At 30.9% G+C, this 18,267-nt stretch overlaps 1 protein-coding gene across 1 annotated transcript; it reads right to left on the reverse strand.

Moving 5' to 3' along the window:
• Positions 1 to 729: 729 nt before the first annotated feature.
• On the reverse strand, positions 730 to 15,138 carry Smp_161840 (hypothetical protein; the record flags this gene model as incomplete). Its single annotated transcript, XM_018793827.1, has 7 exons — positions 730 to 906; positions 3,576 to 3,875; positions 5,757 to 5,962; positions 6,845 to 6,985; positions 7,219 to 7,501; positions 13,969 to 14,027; positions 14,955 to 15,138. 7 exons carry the CDS (start codon positions 15,136 to 15,138, stop codon positions 730 to 732), a joined length of 1,350 nt encoding a protein of 449 aa, XP_018648300.1.
• Between the last annotated feature and the right edge of the window lie 3,129 nt (positions 15,139 to 18,267).

Consider the following 18,267-nt stretch of genomic DNA (forward strand, 5'->3'; position numbering starts at 1 on the left):
TATTTTATGAGTACCTCATAATCTGTCAACCTTGAATGAAAATTCTACTGAAAAGTCACCTTAAAACTAAATTTCCAGTCTATGAATCTTTATACGAGCAAAAGCTAAAAGAAAACCAAGTAGCCTTGATGAAAAAAAATCAAAAGTAGTTTCTTTGGGAAGAAAATTAACACATACAATTAAGCTTCTAGACTAATGAATACAAATTTACTAATTATGACTACACTAAAATAACGATACATGTTTAGACTCAGTAGGAATTGAAAACAGTTCACCTTGTCAATGAGTGATCGCCAGTTTGATGTTAACAGTTTAAGAATCGACATCTGAATAATCTTCATTCGCTTTAGTGCGTGTTCCCAGCAATCACTATGCCTGTGATTGTACTTTTTTGTAAACTGCACAACGAAAGGTCGTAAACTTTTCATAAACATGTCTGAGTAGGCTATACGATTAATAAACATGATGATATTTTAAAACAAACAGAAACAGACAACTTGTTAAAATATTTAGATAGTAAGAACATGTAGCCCAGATATTCAAACAGCCCGCCTAGCATAATACAAATATTATATCATAACGATGTTATTTCCATTTAATACAAATATTTTTAAACTGACTAACTGATTGGCTAAAACAATTTAAAATATAGTAAAATGGTTTCACAGTTCAAGTTTCCATTTGAATTAATAATAAATTATAAAATTAAATGAATAGATATAACATTACTTAACTTTGTAAAGTTATAATGGATATTTCGGCTTCACGTAGATTATTCCAATCATGAATATTGTCTAAATGCTTGAGTATATGTTTTGCTATTGTCTCTTTATTCATCATTTTTGATCTATATGGATACCATGACATTTTAACAAGTTTTCGTAAATATTCACCTCCATCAATTGACTAAGAACATAAATTATGTAGAAGTAAAATGCATAACATTAATTTGTGATATTTTTGGTCGTAAAACATTATGAATTATTCATTACTTGGTTATTTTTTATATAAAATGTATTCTATATGAATCTCTTCAATACAATCAGGTAACTAGTAATAAATTATTGATAAGTAGTAATCTTTGAGATAGGAGAACCAGAGTTTATGTGAACTGTTATCTGAACCGATTATTTTAAGTAATGTTTATTAGGTTGAACAACCATCATCACGTATACTTAATTTTGGAGAAATATCTTCTTCGTCTTACTTTCTAAGGATTGATCTTCTACCTGACAATCAAATTATGGAGACCATGAAATCTTCAGCAAATGGGTTATTTAGTACACATGTTACTCACTTCCAGTCTTACTATACTCCAAGACCTAGTGTTATCTGGCATACGAGTAGGTTGAAGAAGGGTAGTGTCAAACAGATAAAGACATACAATAGGTTTATGAATTAATTGTTTGTTGATTTGGTGCATGTCGAAAACGGAGATCCCTGTGTTCTGGTTCAGTTGTGCCATGTGGTGTTAATCCCCTTGAAGAATCGCAAACCAGAATAAATAAGTTATTCCATTCCTTCCCCTTCCCAATGGTCTTGAAGCCGATATTGGTCAGTGATGAAAACTGATATCACAGTCCTTCATTAATAAAAATGAAAATATTATTTTGACAGAAAAGTAATACTAATATTTCTTTATGAACACAGTAAAAGACAACATTGAAAACTTACGACTAACGAAATCGCTTCCAGTTTAACAAGTTCATCTAAAATGTGTTTTAAAATACAAAACGAAGAAAAATATAAACAATTGTTCTCTACCATTTAGCCGCAATTTTATTGACAGAATAAATTTGTAATTTATAGTTGTTTTCTACCATTGACTACTATAATCTAGGAAATCAACAAAGCCAAGAAGCAGGGCACAGCTTTTTCCTTCTTGTTTGGGAAGGATCCGGTATGACTAGTGTAGTTGAACCATATCGGAGGTGATAGTGATATTAGATTCATTAATTTAAGTATATTTCGTTTCCCATGAGTTCGGGAAGTTTTGGATTTTGTCATTAGTGATGCATAGGCAAGTGGTTGCATCTAACACAAAAGTGTATATACTGAAATGGTTATAAATTTACGAATGATATTTAAATGAACCGAATATGAGTAAAAATGGTGTGATTAAGTGAAGGATGACCATCATAAAAAATGAATATGTACGAATTTCTGTGGCTGATAATGAATAACGTTATATATAGTTTCTAATTATTGGTTTCAGCAAACCATCGTCTCTAAACAAGACCTTCGCCTCGTTTGAGTTGATAACCATAAGCTTACTGTATTAATCATATGTCTTGATTTTCTCCCCTTTAACGTCTTTCAAACCCAATCCTGTACCAGGTAGTAGTGTATATCGGGGTAAGCGGTGGTGCGGCATCAGTAAAAGATGCTTTAACCACACTTAGTGGATGAAGGTTTCACAGATGCATCAGTCAATGTGTCGTTTCAATATGGCAATTCGTGTCTAACTTTAACATTAAACATATGATGATTCCAACATATGCGACGAATCCTTGGAAGGCATTTATGACGTGCCATATGTTTAATGTCCTCGTGCTCAGAGAACGCTGGTCGGCGGCCTATACTCCATTGGGAGTAACAGGCGTAAGTAAGTAAAAAAAAGTGAGGATCTCGTGTTTTCAACAATCATACCCACTGCTTCATATCTACGGAGTTTACATGGTGAGTTGCTATACAGAAAACCCGCTTCTTACTTGATGGGCAGATATCCTGCAAGTCTGCAGAAATTCGGAAAGCTTGCGTGAATAAGAAAACTTCACAAGTAATTGTGTTTTTCTAGTTTTTGAAGGTATTAACAAATTAAAAATAATATGGAACTTAGAATACGGAAACCTTACACCTTAGAACATTTCATTGATCGAATTTGCATTTTCCCGATTAGCTTCAGTATAAATTATAAAGAAAACCTTGGATTAAGGTTTTTCCCGCCTAAGATACATGAAAAAAGTATATCTTCAGAAATATAGGTGACATTTTCTTTGCGAATACGCTTTTTAATTCCTAAAGTTGGAACAACTTCAAATTTTTAAATAATATCAGCTTCAGTTACCTTTGAACTGATAAAACTATTTATAAAATTTCACATTGATACATATAGTCACTGAGTAGTGAAGCCCTAATTTACACTACTTTCAAATGATGAGTCTTAAATAGGATGAAACACGTTTCACGGGTTCCACTGCCGGTCACCATCCATCTCTGCTTATAATGCTTGTGAATTACGACAATATCGAGGTAATCCACGCAGGACGCACATATCTCAATCATCATCTGCAGTCCTAAACACCAATGGAAAGATTCGGAACAACCGATACAAATGAACTATGTACTGCTTTGTTGATAATATGTAAATAGTCTTGAGTAACATACTTCAATAAAATGTCGTATGTATTCGTACCTGGATCTTCAAAATCAGCTGTATATCTTATGAAGGTATTCGGTTGAAACGTTTCACATTCTACTTGAATTGTTTCTTTTTCGACAGTTTCTACAGGAACGCCTTGTTTTACTAATGGGTTCTCGAAGAAATTTTCCAATAATTTTATGACAAAACTTACTTCAGCCAGTTCATTGTCTTTATTTGCTTCTTTCCGTTCTTTTTTCAGATGCAACTCTTCGCTTTTCAAATCATTATGTTGTTTTCTTTTTTCTCTTGTTCCTCCAATTGTTATTTCTGGTGTTCTTCCAGTCTCATTAGCCCTTAGTTCGTGGTTGACTATTAATCCTTCTGACCGTTTGTTACATGGCTTATGAATCTGGTTTCCTTTGGAAGTTTCTTCAGTTGATGGTTTAGATCTGAAATTTTCTGTTTTATCGAACTCAGTTATATTTTCCGTGACATTCTTAAAACCTCCATCCTTGTCGATTAAAACAAAATAAATATTAGTTTAAACGAAAAAACGAAATTTCTGTAAATGAGTATAGAAATCGGTAATTCAATCTGCCGATAAGTTTCTTACAAGATAATACGCTATTCAAACAATTTACAGAACTCAGATGTATATTCCCACAGGACTACTAATGTTGTAATAACAATATTTTGATGTGAACAAATGGCTTTACGCTAATATCGTTAGTAAGATATTGCTTGACAATTTTAAATGCATCCAGTATTGATAAATTTCCTTAGAACAGAAATGATACATTTGTAATATATTAATGAGTAGGAACATGATGGTTTCATTTTATTTGAAAAATGTTGTAATATTCAACATTTAGGAACCTATACAAATGTAATCCTGAAAGCTTTCAACTTCACAGTGAGAAAGTCTCCATTCGGTTACTGGATTGGAATCGAATAATTTATATTATCAAGCATAAGTGCACTCATGATATAAGTATTGTTCGATATCATCAGAAGTCATCCACTGGTCAGCGACATATAACTACACTCCATTTTAGAACCTTAAGAAATCTGCCTTAGCGAAAGTAATTAATGAGTATTACATTTTTTTTATTTAGATGGTCTACAAAGCAAAATTTAATTTGAAAATAGACTTCATAGGGAGGTGGTATCCATTCTCAGTCTCCTAATCAACCAGATCTCAGTAGAACATGTTTTGAAACCGTAGTAATTCACTAGATTTTGATAAAATACTCTTATAACCTATGCTAGAACCTCTCATTTGAAATGTTGACCTGGTCTGGCATATGGATAAATGTTAACATGTATGACTTTCAGATGATTGAGAGTATTCTTAGCTTGGATTTAAGATTTGAGGGGTGTTATGTTCTAGACAATGAAAAGCAAGCTTCGTAAATGAGTGTCAACGCCTCTCTCGAATTTTACTGTTAGACGTCATCCGAAATAAAATAAAAAGATGTATATTGGTATTAAAATAGATAAAAACGGATTCTGTAGATATTTTCTTTATTATTGTAAAGATTACATTAAACTTTGTATAGACGACTTGTTTACAAGAAACTTCATAAGAGGGAAAGCAGTATCAGAAAGTTTATTCGTATATATGTCATTATCCATTTTTACTACACAAAAAAAGATTCTCTGTCATCTCAAAATATGCTTCTTCTAAGGACTAGTTTGATACCGTCATTTCTGTGGGAACATAAGTTATTCTCATCTCACTTGTAGGTTAATTGTGAAATAAATACAACCGGAAACACTTATCATTGAAGTCACAACTTCTAGATTATGAATTCAGTCCAGAAATAATAGTTATATATATATATGATGGAAACAATTATTATAACCAATTGTACCAGTGATTGTTTTGCTGTACTCGTTGTTGTTTAACTGTATCAAAATCACTTCTCGTTCCACTGTCCATCTTGTTCGTTCGAACATTCTTACGCTCTGCTCTGTTTGCCTGTATTCGTTGGCACGTCTCGGTATTCCTTCGATACCACGAGATCGCCAATAAATATACTTTATCTGGACCAATTACAGCCTTCTGGTTTACGAGCTATCAAAGAAACCAAGTCGTTTTTGGGCGCGTAATCTTACTGTGGCGGTGATCATAGTCAATCGAGACTCGACGCCATCTACACTATAAGCTTGACACATTTTCACAAAATTTTACACTTAAATTGACACTAAGTTGAAGTTCGATTAAAAAATAAGAAACAACCGACAAATTCAAGCTAAGTCCGTTCATTAGTCCGTTTGATTTCGGTTATCAACCAAAAAAAGATGGTTTGAAATAGACTTCCACTTGTCATAATATTTAATGTATGAAAATAAAAAAGAGATGTTCAATCATAACAATAAATAGACCTACTTCTATGTTGTCAGTAATTTCAACTGACTTCAGTTCTGTTTGTACAATATCATCTTTTGAACATTTACTCATAGTATGCAATGTATTTAACTTATTGTGTTTAATATTTGAATGTTTCAACTGTTCAATAGTACCTGATAATATTCTTTTCTTTATTTTATCCTCATTCAATTTCTTCAAGGAATTATCATCTTTTAACCGTCTTTCTAAAGGTGATAAGTTAAAAGAAACTATTTTTGAAGGTGATTTAAATCTTTCAATTGATTTATCAATTAAAACTTTTAATTTCTTTTTATTGCATGTTTTTAATGAATCAATTAATTTTTCAGGGTATTTTGTATTCATTATCAGAAGGGGTTTTGTGGAGATTTAGTATTTTCATAGTTGAAAGCGTGAGTCAATTGAAGCTAGACCACCATCGAAAACCTGGAAGCAGTGGACTGCCGTTTCGTCCTATTATGGGACTCCTCAGCAGTGCTCATCCACGATCCCGCACTCGCGAGATTCGAACCCAGGACCTACCAGTCTCAAACTAGAGCCCTTAACCGATAGACCACTGAGCCGGCATCCAACGGTATTCATTAAGTTGCCAATCTTTCGTTTAGCATCAATATCATTACAAATAGCTTTGTAAATGATCAAAGCAACTTCTTCTTTATGAATTCCGATATTTATGAAATGATTTTCTAGTATATTTCTTGTTGTTTTAAAAGAAGATAAGAATAAGTCTAAATGTTGTTTGTCTCCTAAATAATCTTCATATTTTGTTCTCATACTACTCATATTATCTACAGTCGTATTTAAGTTTAACATGATGTCAATATGTATCATTAATTCCCATGGATCACCAATTAAATTACTTAAATAAACAAAGGTCCATTTAGGACTAATTATAGTGTTAATCATACGGACTCTAAAATTTGTTGACTTAAAATACTTATCCAATAGATAGATGCTTGATTTATCTTGTTTAATTGCTTGATAAAATATATTCATAACGTTTGTAAGTGTACCCTATTATTTACTCATTTGTTGCAAATATGCTTTAACTATATTAGGGGGAAGAGTATGAATTGTTCTCTTCTTACTTTTCTTTAGTGTTGCTTTCTCATTGTTTCTTTTTAGATAATCAATTAAATTGTTATCTTCTACTCTTGTAGTTTCTTGTTGATTCTCGGATTCAGCTAATATTTTTCTATTCATTCCATTTACATCTATATCTCCTTGCACTGAAAAAAAGGAAAGACATAAGGAGTAAATAAGGAAATTTATCAAACATTTTTATGAATATGAAATTTTCTCCGCATGTTTTTAATTAAAGGAGTAGTAGGATTTAGTCGACAATAGGACTTAAATAGGTCTATTTGTCACAACACATTTAAATCCTAATAATGTAGTTTTAGACATTTACATTTAAAAGTAGTTCCCAAACAATCTATTTTACAATTACAAAATTACTTACTTTTCTTTTCAAAATACTGTGAAGTGGTCTGCCTTTTGTCACTCTGATTCAGCTTAAATGCTTTAACCAAATGAATAGTTGTCTGTTCATTTATAAAATCATCTTTATTCATATTTCTACAAGATTGTTTTGATATAGTGCCAGCTTCTCGTCCTGAATCGTCAATTTCTTCAGTTTTCATATTGCTCATTATATCAGGTAATTTATTTAAAACGTTAACTGTTAATAGGTCATTATTCGTTGAAACTATAGATGATAATATTTTGTTAGCATTTTCATCAGACTAAGAATGATAAATGAAAGAATAGGATTAATTGTATGTTCATGATTGACTTTTGATAAAATGAGTAAATTTATTCGATGAATGGGTTGTAGGGATCGGTTGTGGGCAACTGAAAATCCTGGACCTAGACGTCATACTAAATCATACTTATCAGAAAGATATATGTGCACCCAAGCGTGAACTGACATTTTACGCGCGATTTTAGCGAGAGTCATATAGTATCATATTTAAAGATGTTATTCAGGCCGTGAATGACCTCAAATGAGATTGAGATGTTTGTATTGATGGATTAATGAGCTAAAACGTTTGTCTAGTTGCTAGTGATAACCAAATTTCACCAATCAACTCCTTAAATGGAAATTTCATCAAATTCCATAAAACTAGTTTCGTCACAGATGAGTGTAACAATCACTTACTTCCCCAGGAAATACTCAATCAATCAAAGTTGTATAGTCATTCGTATTACTGATAAACAGGTAGAAGTGAAGAATCAGAAGTTGTTTTGTGACCTAAGATAATCTGTCAGTTGGCCAATGGTTCAATCTTCTGTAATATATTTTGTTAACAGTAAGGATTCGTTTGCATCAGCCAACCACCATTCCTACCAAATCAGTTATTTGCACGTTTCAAATGGTCTTTTATTTCATTATAACACTTGAGACGAGTAGATAATTATCCCATTTCCTAAATTATTCAACTAATTAATGATGAATAAATTTATTTTCATCAGTAATAATAAATTACCTAAGTCTTTGGCTGAATATAGACTTTTTCTATTATTTTTTAATGGAATTCTTTTATTCAATATACATGTCTAACTATTTAATTATTGTTTGAAGTCAGAAATGTCTATTGTTGGGTTCTAATTTTGTGTTCTGAACCTACAAGGGTCGTAAAGGTCACAAGTTGGATTTCTAATCCGGTTCTTAGTGAATACTCTTGAGTAGTACGGAACTAATATGAAAAGCTCCCTAACACTCCCTGATTTCTGATCAGTTTTCGGCTATCGTCAGTTCTGAATAAATTACTTTCTGAGTGAACAATTATAGCTAATAATAGCTAGTTAATTTTATAGTCGTTCTGTATTTCAAGTTTATTATTTAAATAATCATAATTAATATTATAAGCAAAGGTGGATGGCGGCAAGCAGTGGAATCTAGGACGCGCGTTTCGTCCAGCTGACGAGCCCCAAGTAGGACAAAACGCGTGTCCTACATACCACAGCTTACCACTATCCGTATTTGCTTATATTGATTGTGAGTTAAGGTAATATCGAGACAGTCCGCACAAGATGCACATATGCCGATAAGAAACTGACCAATTTCAGTCCTGAATATCAATGGGAAGATTCAAGTAAACAACACCAATTGAATTTAATAATTAATATTATTAAATGTTTACAACTGTTTGACGATTAAAGATTTTTCGCACTTACATTTATGGTGACTAGTTATCTTCAGAACTATGTTAGCTCTTTTCACTAACGTTGTATATGTTCTTTTTAATTTCTAAACGTTCAAGTGATTTCTTTTTAGTAAGTCAAGTCTGTATTCTTACATCTATTACTTTTATTTTGTTACACAATAAAAGTTTTCAACCTGTATGATAAAATAAGTAATAGCCCCATTCCGAAACATGTATTGCTTTCAAAATATCTCAGAAATCATGTGTTAACATTCCTGATGTTTTCAACATGTACGATTCACTTGTTTTTCTATATATTTACCTTGTGGTTGACTATAAGTTCACTAAAAATGTCAGATAAAAGGTGTACAAGGATATATGTGACACCTAGAGAAAGAGATTTAAAATTGAACAGTTTAATGTATCTGTGATCTGAGAGACATGTAAGACTCGTTTTGTAAGGAACCAGGTTATTGTTTTTAAAATGAGTATATGATTTATCCGAGTTGAATTCGTGTAATCGTGTAGAATTATTTCTTTAATAAAGTGTCAACAATGATAGATACTTATGTTTAACACCTTTAACCGATTGTTTTTAAGTCTAACGTTTCTCTTCTCCATTCAAACTCATACTTTATTGTAACAAACCCAGTAGATAGTTTGAAAACCATTACTTCATAATCAAAATAAGTGAAAAGAACTTGTTAACCATGATTTTACTCACTGAGTATAACCATCATCAGAATAGACATCCTTATGGAATGTCCCCTGTAGGTGGAAGAATCGAAATAACCATATCTAGGATGTAAGTGGTCCATGAAAGTTGTACTCCTCAAAATTGTATCTATTCCAATTTCTAGGTGAATGAATGTTTTTACAACACAAATCACAATGGCTATGCAAGTGATCGGAACAGTTGACAAACTTGTTCACTATCAATTAGCTAAACACTATTTTGTTAATATCTTAAAAATTAAAAGGTTACGATTAGCCGAAACTAATTCCAAGCAAATTTAAACATCATTATTTGTTACTAATTCGACCTAACAGTTGTCTTATGAGATGAATCTTCATCTGGGAATTTTCAATCTCCTATTGGAGTGATGATCCTCTGAGTTAAGTGAACTATAGGAAATCAATTACATTTGAGTGAAAATTTTGATTCTAAATTTGCAATAAAACCTACTAAACACTGTAGTAATCTGAGAAGAAAACAATTTATTTCCATACTTTATCAAAAGTTTGGATAATCTCAAGGATTATTCGGATATAAATAATAAACCACTACACTGTGGAATAAATTCTTGAGAATATTTTTTCCCAGTAAATAACTCTATTTGGAGAATCACCAAGAGCTAAATTCTAATTCAAGACTTCTCACCAATGACCATTGATGAATCCACATATAATTGACTCAAAGGCTATACAACAACTTTAGTAAAAAATAACTTCTGGTAAATAATTGAAAGAATAATTGATAGACTACTACTAATTAGTTAGTAACATAAATAGAAAGCAATCAAATATAGTTTAACTCTATATGAGGTATTATCCAATACCATTAAATCAGAGTGTAAGGATGAAACTATTTACAATAAAAGAAACTCTATTTAACCATAAGTAGTTAATTATGAATTCATTTTATTCACTAAATGAATACTTGTGTTCCTAACTAAAATCCAACAAGGATAATTCATAGATACTTTATACAGTAATATATTTAAGTAATGTATTATGTTTCTTTCATACATATCGTTAATTTGATAGATATTTAAATAGTTTTCATCATGAACTAAGCAGAATCAATGATGTAACTATATAAACTTAATGTTAAACCACCTACATTTCCTGCTTTATCCTTTGTATTTTGTTCACTTTTCTATTCTAGTAAATGTTCCATGAAAAGGTCAGATATAATTTTTTGAGATTACATAATAACAATTCATAATGTTCATATGTCTATTCATTTATTAATTAGATAATAAAATGATACATTTTCATCTAAAAAGTTGACCTATATTTGATACAATCGTAAGATAAAATTCATAAATACTTTATGGTCTTTTGTAAAAATGTTATGAATATACTTCTATCTGCAACTAGTACGTTATGAGATATTACAGGTAACATTGATCAGTTATCGGGTAAGAACCAGCACCATTATGTCGTGTGTTGAACGTAATCTGCCGACATAACTTACAATGTCGCTAGAATGATAGTTAAGTGCAGCTTATTCGATGTAGGATAGAGATTAGTACAGCTTACTTGTACTAATTATTACTATGACATTAAATGATACATGTTCGTATTTCATTAGCAGTTTTAGTTCCCTTATAAATAAAATCTAAATCTGTGGTCTAGACTGTTTGATGGTTACATATTTAACGATCAAACAGTCTGAAACACAAATCTAGATTTTCTTCATAGTTACCTTTAACTACAAAAGACTTTAACGTCATAAATAAACAAAGCGGCAAAAGCCGCTTATTTTATATTTAACGTTTAAAAGGTACATGTGATTTAGGGAAGCTAAACATTCAGAATAGGATTACAGATTATATGTTTGTAAAACTGCCAATATCACTTTTGACCGCTTCATCACCAAATTAATCCAAACTATCCGATGGTTTTAATTCCAGAATATATAAAATTAAGAAAACAAAATCAACTCTATGTCTTAAAATCAAAAAACTGTAACTAACAAAGCATATGGATTTAATTAAGTTACTCATAGGAACTTATTCGACTGAAAAAGAGAACATTAATTGAAAAATCATTAAAAAATAAGAAGTAATGAGTACCTGTTTCAATCTATTTTCAAACTTCACAACAACGAATATCCTTGAAAATAAATGGGATTAAATTAAAGATATTTTATTCTTGACTTTAATAATATTGTTTAATCACTTCTTAATGGTGATAAGTCAAATAGAAAGTTAATTAAAATGGTTATATAATACTTTCTAGTTACTTAGATTTATTTAAATATTGTCAATAAACAATGAAAACTTCCTTTAACTTAAATGTATTTGTGAATTAATATATAAATCTAAATGATGATTAAAGTAGTATCAGTGTTTTTCAACTAATTTTGTAAAATACAAAATATCTTTATTCATAGTTGAAATTTGTGAATTAAGCAGATAAATTTCAATGCATCCTTTTATTACCAAAGAAAAAAGAGAAATAAATCATGAACGTTTAAATGTTAAACTAATTTAAATGATTAGAAAGTATTTTCATAATTGAAATCATGAGTCAATAGAAGCTAGACCACCATGGAAAACCTGGAAGCACTAGATTGTCGTTTCGTTTTAGTATGGGACTCCTCAGCAGTGCGAGACTGGTTAGTCCTGGGTTCGAATCCCGAGAGACGGGATCGTGGATGTGCCCTCCTGAGGAATCCCACAATAGGACGAAACGGTCGTCCAGTGCTTCCAGGTTTTCGATGATGATTTAGCTTCATTTGACTCATGATTTCAACTATGAAAATACTGAAATCTCCACAAAGCCCCTTCTCATTAGAGAGTAGTTTGATTCCCTTATTATTTGTTTAAATTAACTAATGAATGTTGAAATAATTAATTACCATTTAAAACCATAACTAATTTATTTTATTGAACCAACTAAATTACTTGTGAAAGGGTGAGATAATCAATAATTACACAAACCAAATGAGGAAGTAGTTAATAACTAGATTAATAGGTCTTTCATAAGTATTTATTATGACAAATATTTATCACTATGGATCAGTCAATTTTTTTAAAATATGTAGATCATTGTTATTTCAGTTGTCAATTAATATCAACCTACTTTCAAAATTTATGCAAATGGTTAATCACTTACTAAGGTAGTTATTAGATTTTTTTTCTCATGAAACTTTCATCATAAACTATCACTAGCTAAGAGGTAGTCGAGTACGAAGAAGAGTTGAACATCAACTTCTTCCTAGTTTAAAACCTCTAAGCACATCTCACTCATCATGCTACACAGAGCTCCACACATAACTTTCAAATCTTACACATAATTCAATATTATCGAATCAATGAATTGGAATCCGATGGATCATATTCCCGAATTTAGTCAATTTACATAAAAACTTGTCTACTGTAAGTGAAACTAATGATATTTTATTGATTACATTTTCTTAACTTCATTAGATCACTTTTTATTTATATGATAGGAAACCATCAAATAATATTTTGGATTTATTGATAGTCAGCGTTCAGTTTATTTTATAACCGTATGTATTAAAATGTTTAGTTCATAAATGCCTATTAAATCAAACACTTCTCGGATTCATGTATAGATTTTAGAATATATATAAATAAAAATAAATGGATTTCTATCATTTGTATTCTCTATTTGAGTCTTCTTAATGATGTTTAGAATTGCAATAGATCAATCTCTTTTCTCATATATGCATACTATACAGATGGCCTCAATATTACCATTCAGTCACAAGTTTATTATACAGAAATTTATGGCGACTGGTAGTAGAGTTCAAGAAACGCGCTTCTTTCTATTTGTCAGTCGTCAACTGGATGTATCTGCATATCGAAAATGATACTCACTTATGAATTCGTATCCAGTACCTTTCATTTCAAGCACTAACGTGTTTTCCAATTAGCTACTGATTCCCAGAGTGAACATCGGCTCTAGGATACAGATACATCAGCCTAATGAATTCTGAATGGGGTGAGATCCGCGTCCTGGATTTCGTTGCTAGCTACCATCCAAATGTGTTTATAATTGAATTTGCTTCAGATGAATAACTATCTTCATTATAGATCTTCAAGAGTTGTTTAAATCCATCTAAGTAAAATAAATAGTGGTTTAATAGACTTTCACAGTTTGGTGGTAGAATACTATACTTTTCTTCTATTCTATAAGTACACATTTACAAAACTATTAGAAATTATTCTAACCTGTTAAGTGTTTGATTACCATTAATTTGTTTTATTATAAACTATACTCTGATTCAATGAAAACAAACCAACAAGTATCAACATAACATAGACTCATATTATTTCAATATCGTATCTATGAAAGACATTACTTACAAATTCTTTTTTTCCCAAAGGAATTAATTTGACACGAACCGGAGAATTCGGTACATAACCTAAAAAATGAATAGTGCTTTACTAATATTACCAAAATACAGTATTAAAAAAAATCCAAATAGATCACTAATAAGTAGGAAGTATGTTAAAATGACTATGACGATATCAACTTAAAGGTTAACTCTAAATTAGTACTCTAGCCTCTAGCAAATAAAAATGAGTAAAGTATCTTCTAACGTAAACCTGTCATATTTCTATTTCATGAAGAAACATTAAAGTGTGGGGAAGATTTGTAGGTCAGGTGGATGATTTTGATGGAGTTTTGTTCTCTGAGCTGGATAGTTTGGTCGTGAAGCTTCCATCGTCCTTTTGAACGACATCATCAGCACAAACTTCAGGTAGAAGTGAAGTGTTCAAATTTCTCCATATATGATTAACAGCTTGTTCTGTACACCTCGATGTTGATTGGTTCTTGTTGACCTTAAATCTATCATTGTTTACCTCCTTATGCAGAAACATAGGAACAAAAATCAAACCAATGGAAAATACAACCAAAACAATGAAAGTGATCACAATAGACAAATATATATACGCGCTACTTTCTTAACATTGGTAATTTTTCAGATTATTATTTATTTTTCCCTCTTGATATCTATATTTTTATTATTGAGCCACTGAGCGACATATAATATCTTGTTTCTCTTACCAGATCCAAATCTATTATGCTGAATTTAACAACAATACAAAGTGACTAGACACAGCATATTTTATTCATTATATATATATGGTCGGCGGCCTATGCACCATTGAGGGCAACAGGCGTAAGTAAGTATGTAAGTAAGTAATAATAATCAGTTCAAGGCAATTCTGTTATTAATCTTCTGTAACTATCATTACATAATATAGAGCTACAAAACGATGCATTAACAATACTTTGTAATATGTTTTAAAAAACAAACAAACAGATAACAGTGCAATGAACCTACCATCAGGCGCAATTATTGTAGTCGGCATATATTTTTTTGATTTACACATATCTTTCATAACAACTGGACTATTTTCTGGATATAATGATATAGGTAAAGAAGTATAAAAGCGTGAAAAATCATTTATACGTTTAAAATGTTCGTGGTAATTTGATGTTAAATTGTCGGATTGTAAACTTTTCATCATTAATGATTCACTATGTTTTCTTTTTATCTGGTATGGATAAAACTTAACTAATTTAGTACTTTCAAAGTCTATGTGTAAATAGTATACAACAGTTAACTCTGATGATCGTAATCAATTAATTTAATTATTAGTTTAAATTCTGCTAGTTAATAAATCAATTCAAGATTGATTCATTTCAATTAGCCTGATTGTGATAATTTACCAATATGATATGATAATCTTCAATAAATTGTATCTACTTATCTAATAGATATCTTTATACATTGGCATTTGGCACCAATGACTGATTAAACTATTTTGTAATGAAATGCACTTACATTAATTTACTTATACACTTGTTAAGATCCATCTATTCATTCTTGAAGAGGAAAATTTGATTAACGGAGCCAGAGTTAAATTTAATCTCTTTCTTGCAGAAATCAAACTTTCGAGTAGAACAGAATTTTAAAGAAGTGTTTTTATCACAACTCAGAATACCGTGCATATTGTAGAGTTTCCATTATATAACAGATCAGAATCAAGTTACTTTCAAATACTAATCAAAAGTAGGATATTTTTATTCTTTGAGATGGTGGAGAAGATTTGTATCTATTGATAAGTAATCAGCTTTAAGTGATACATTGGAATATAAACTTTACCAAGCGTGTTTAAGTTTAGTTGCTACAATATCTTGATTCGTCTAATATATTTTTGATCTAAATGTGTTTGATATGTTCGTTAGTAATGAATATATATTTTGTTATATCTCAATGAATAGAAAAATTGTATTTCTGATGTTTCGTGACTTAATGTAAGCCACTTCTTCAGAGTAAATAAGTAGCTGAAAAAACAAAAATATATTTATTATTAACTTTCTACCCAATGATCAATTCATTTAAAACTATCAAGTCCAATCTACAAAATGTTTATCATTTGGCTAGCAAAATTTTAGTGTCTGAAATTAGACTTTAACAGTACGTAAACATAGATTCGCATGAGCTAAACGTTAGCTGTAAATGCAAAATTATATTTATCCTTCCAGAATCCATAAGTCAAAAACCTATTTCTGGCTTCGATTATGTAGTTATCGTGACTCAACAATTGTCCATCGTTTCTTATCAATAATTATGTTTAATGAGTCATAGGATTATGTTTTCTCCTATTTCCCTTCTGTCTAACTTATATCACAAACTGTTAATACTAGTTAACATTTTGCCTATGCAGCTTTGGGGAAAATAATGCTCTCTGCGTTCCACAGAATTCGATCAGCACAAAAGATAAAGAAAATGATATTAATTACTACTCATTGATCAATCAGTGACACCCAGATTGGTGCCTCAATTTTGTTTACCGAGTTATTGCTGGTTCATCCGAGTTATTTGCCTTTTGAAAGTTATTCGACTAACGAAAATGGTTTGAAAATGTTTTTTAGTTAATTTCGGTTTTGACGAAACTAAATATTCTTGAATGAGTGAGATCATTTTATCATTTAGTGCGATTTCCCGTGAGGCTTTTTTAAATCTCCAAAATAGTTTACACCATTGATTAACTTACTATAAATAACCAATGAAAATCATGAACCGTTGGACAAATGATGATATACAGCTTGCCAATTCCCAGTCATGTACATTAGAAACCTCATATGAGATTGGTCCATTCACTATAAGTTTCTTGCAGAGAAGAAATTGAATCCAACAGTCCAAATTCCAGACCGCTGTCATTTCATGAAATCACCTGATTATCATCCAATGCCTTCGGTGAGTAAATGATCAACTATTGACTAGACTGGCTCCACAAATCACATTTCCCCACTTAGATTTACCAGATTGCGTTGTAAAGAAATTTTTTAAAGTAAACAAGTGATCACAAAATTCCTATCCCACCAATCAAGAGTAAAATACTGAAGTACTTACTTTCTTTCTGGCTTCACACTATCCTGATTGTAGGCTTGAGTTGTTTTCCTCCTTAGGAATGTCTAGAGTATGAAGATACAGTAAAAGATGTAAGAGAGTTAGCGTTTATGGTATATTCAACATGTTATTACGATTTTGCAAGTTAATGATATGACTACAAATTAAAAGTCAGTACACAACCATAATGTTTTCCATGGTTAATTGGCACATAGTTAACTGTTACAAGAAAGGGGTTAACTGATTGCTATTATCGATTGCTTAAAGATATGACAATATTAGGTGAGTTAAACGAAGGATTACACTTTTAATGATAGGGAAATGCCAGAAAATAATTTCTTGTTATGCTCTAATTAGAAATAAACAAAGACACACAGAAATAAACACCCAAGTTTCATAATTTTTCTTTCATCGCATTTTTACCATGTCACTGAATAATAAATGTTTGATATTGTCTAGCATAAATAATTAAATTGTAAAATTACACATGGCAGTTAGTGATATTGTGACGTTTAGATTGGTCTATTAACCAATAGTTGTTCCAAGACATTTCGTTCCATTACGTAATGAACCTTATTCAAGTATATAAGGATTTCTTATACTGATCAATAATGATGAACACTACATTAGACATTGAAAAATGTTTATAAATAACTGTTAAAATGTGAATTACTGACTGTTACAGAAAAACGTTTTGTAATTGAAAAGAAAACTAATTTTAACTTTTGCATTATAAATCCGAATCAAATTTAAAGAACTGGAAGGGATTGCCCAGAACAAGGTTGGATGGAAAATACTGGTGTGTGGCCTATGCTCCTCCACGAGGGATAACAAGCGTAAGTAAATAAGTGAGCTGTGTGGGTGTTTCTTTTCATATTATTTGTTACTTGACAATTTGTTTCACTTAATCAAAACTGGTTTATTCAATAGTTAGAACATTTTAGAATAATTCGTATCAAATACAAGTGGTTAGTAGTAAACACAAATTGAAATCAATTTTGTTTTCTTTTAATTAACAAATTTCTAATGTAACATCTAATAGATATTAAAACAGAAGGGGTTTTGTGGAGATTTAAGTATTTTCATAGTTGAAATCATGAGTCGATTGAAGCTAGACCACCATGGGAAACCTGGAAGCACTAGACGGCCGCTTCTCGTAAGTGCGGGATCGTGGATACGCACTGCTGAGGAGTCCCATAATAGGACGAAACGGCCGTCCAGTGCTTCCAGGTTTTAG

The sequence above is a fragment of the Schistosoma mansoni genome, chromosome 1 (assembly GCF_000237925.1).
Source record: "Schistosoma mansoni strain Puerto Rico chromosome 1, complete genome".
Taxonomy (NCBI): Eukaryota; Metazoa; Platyhelminthes; class Trematoda; order Strigeidida; family Schistosomatidae; genus Schistosoma; species Schistosoma mansoni.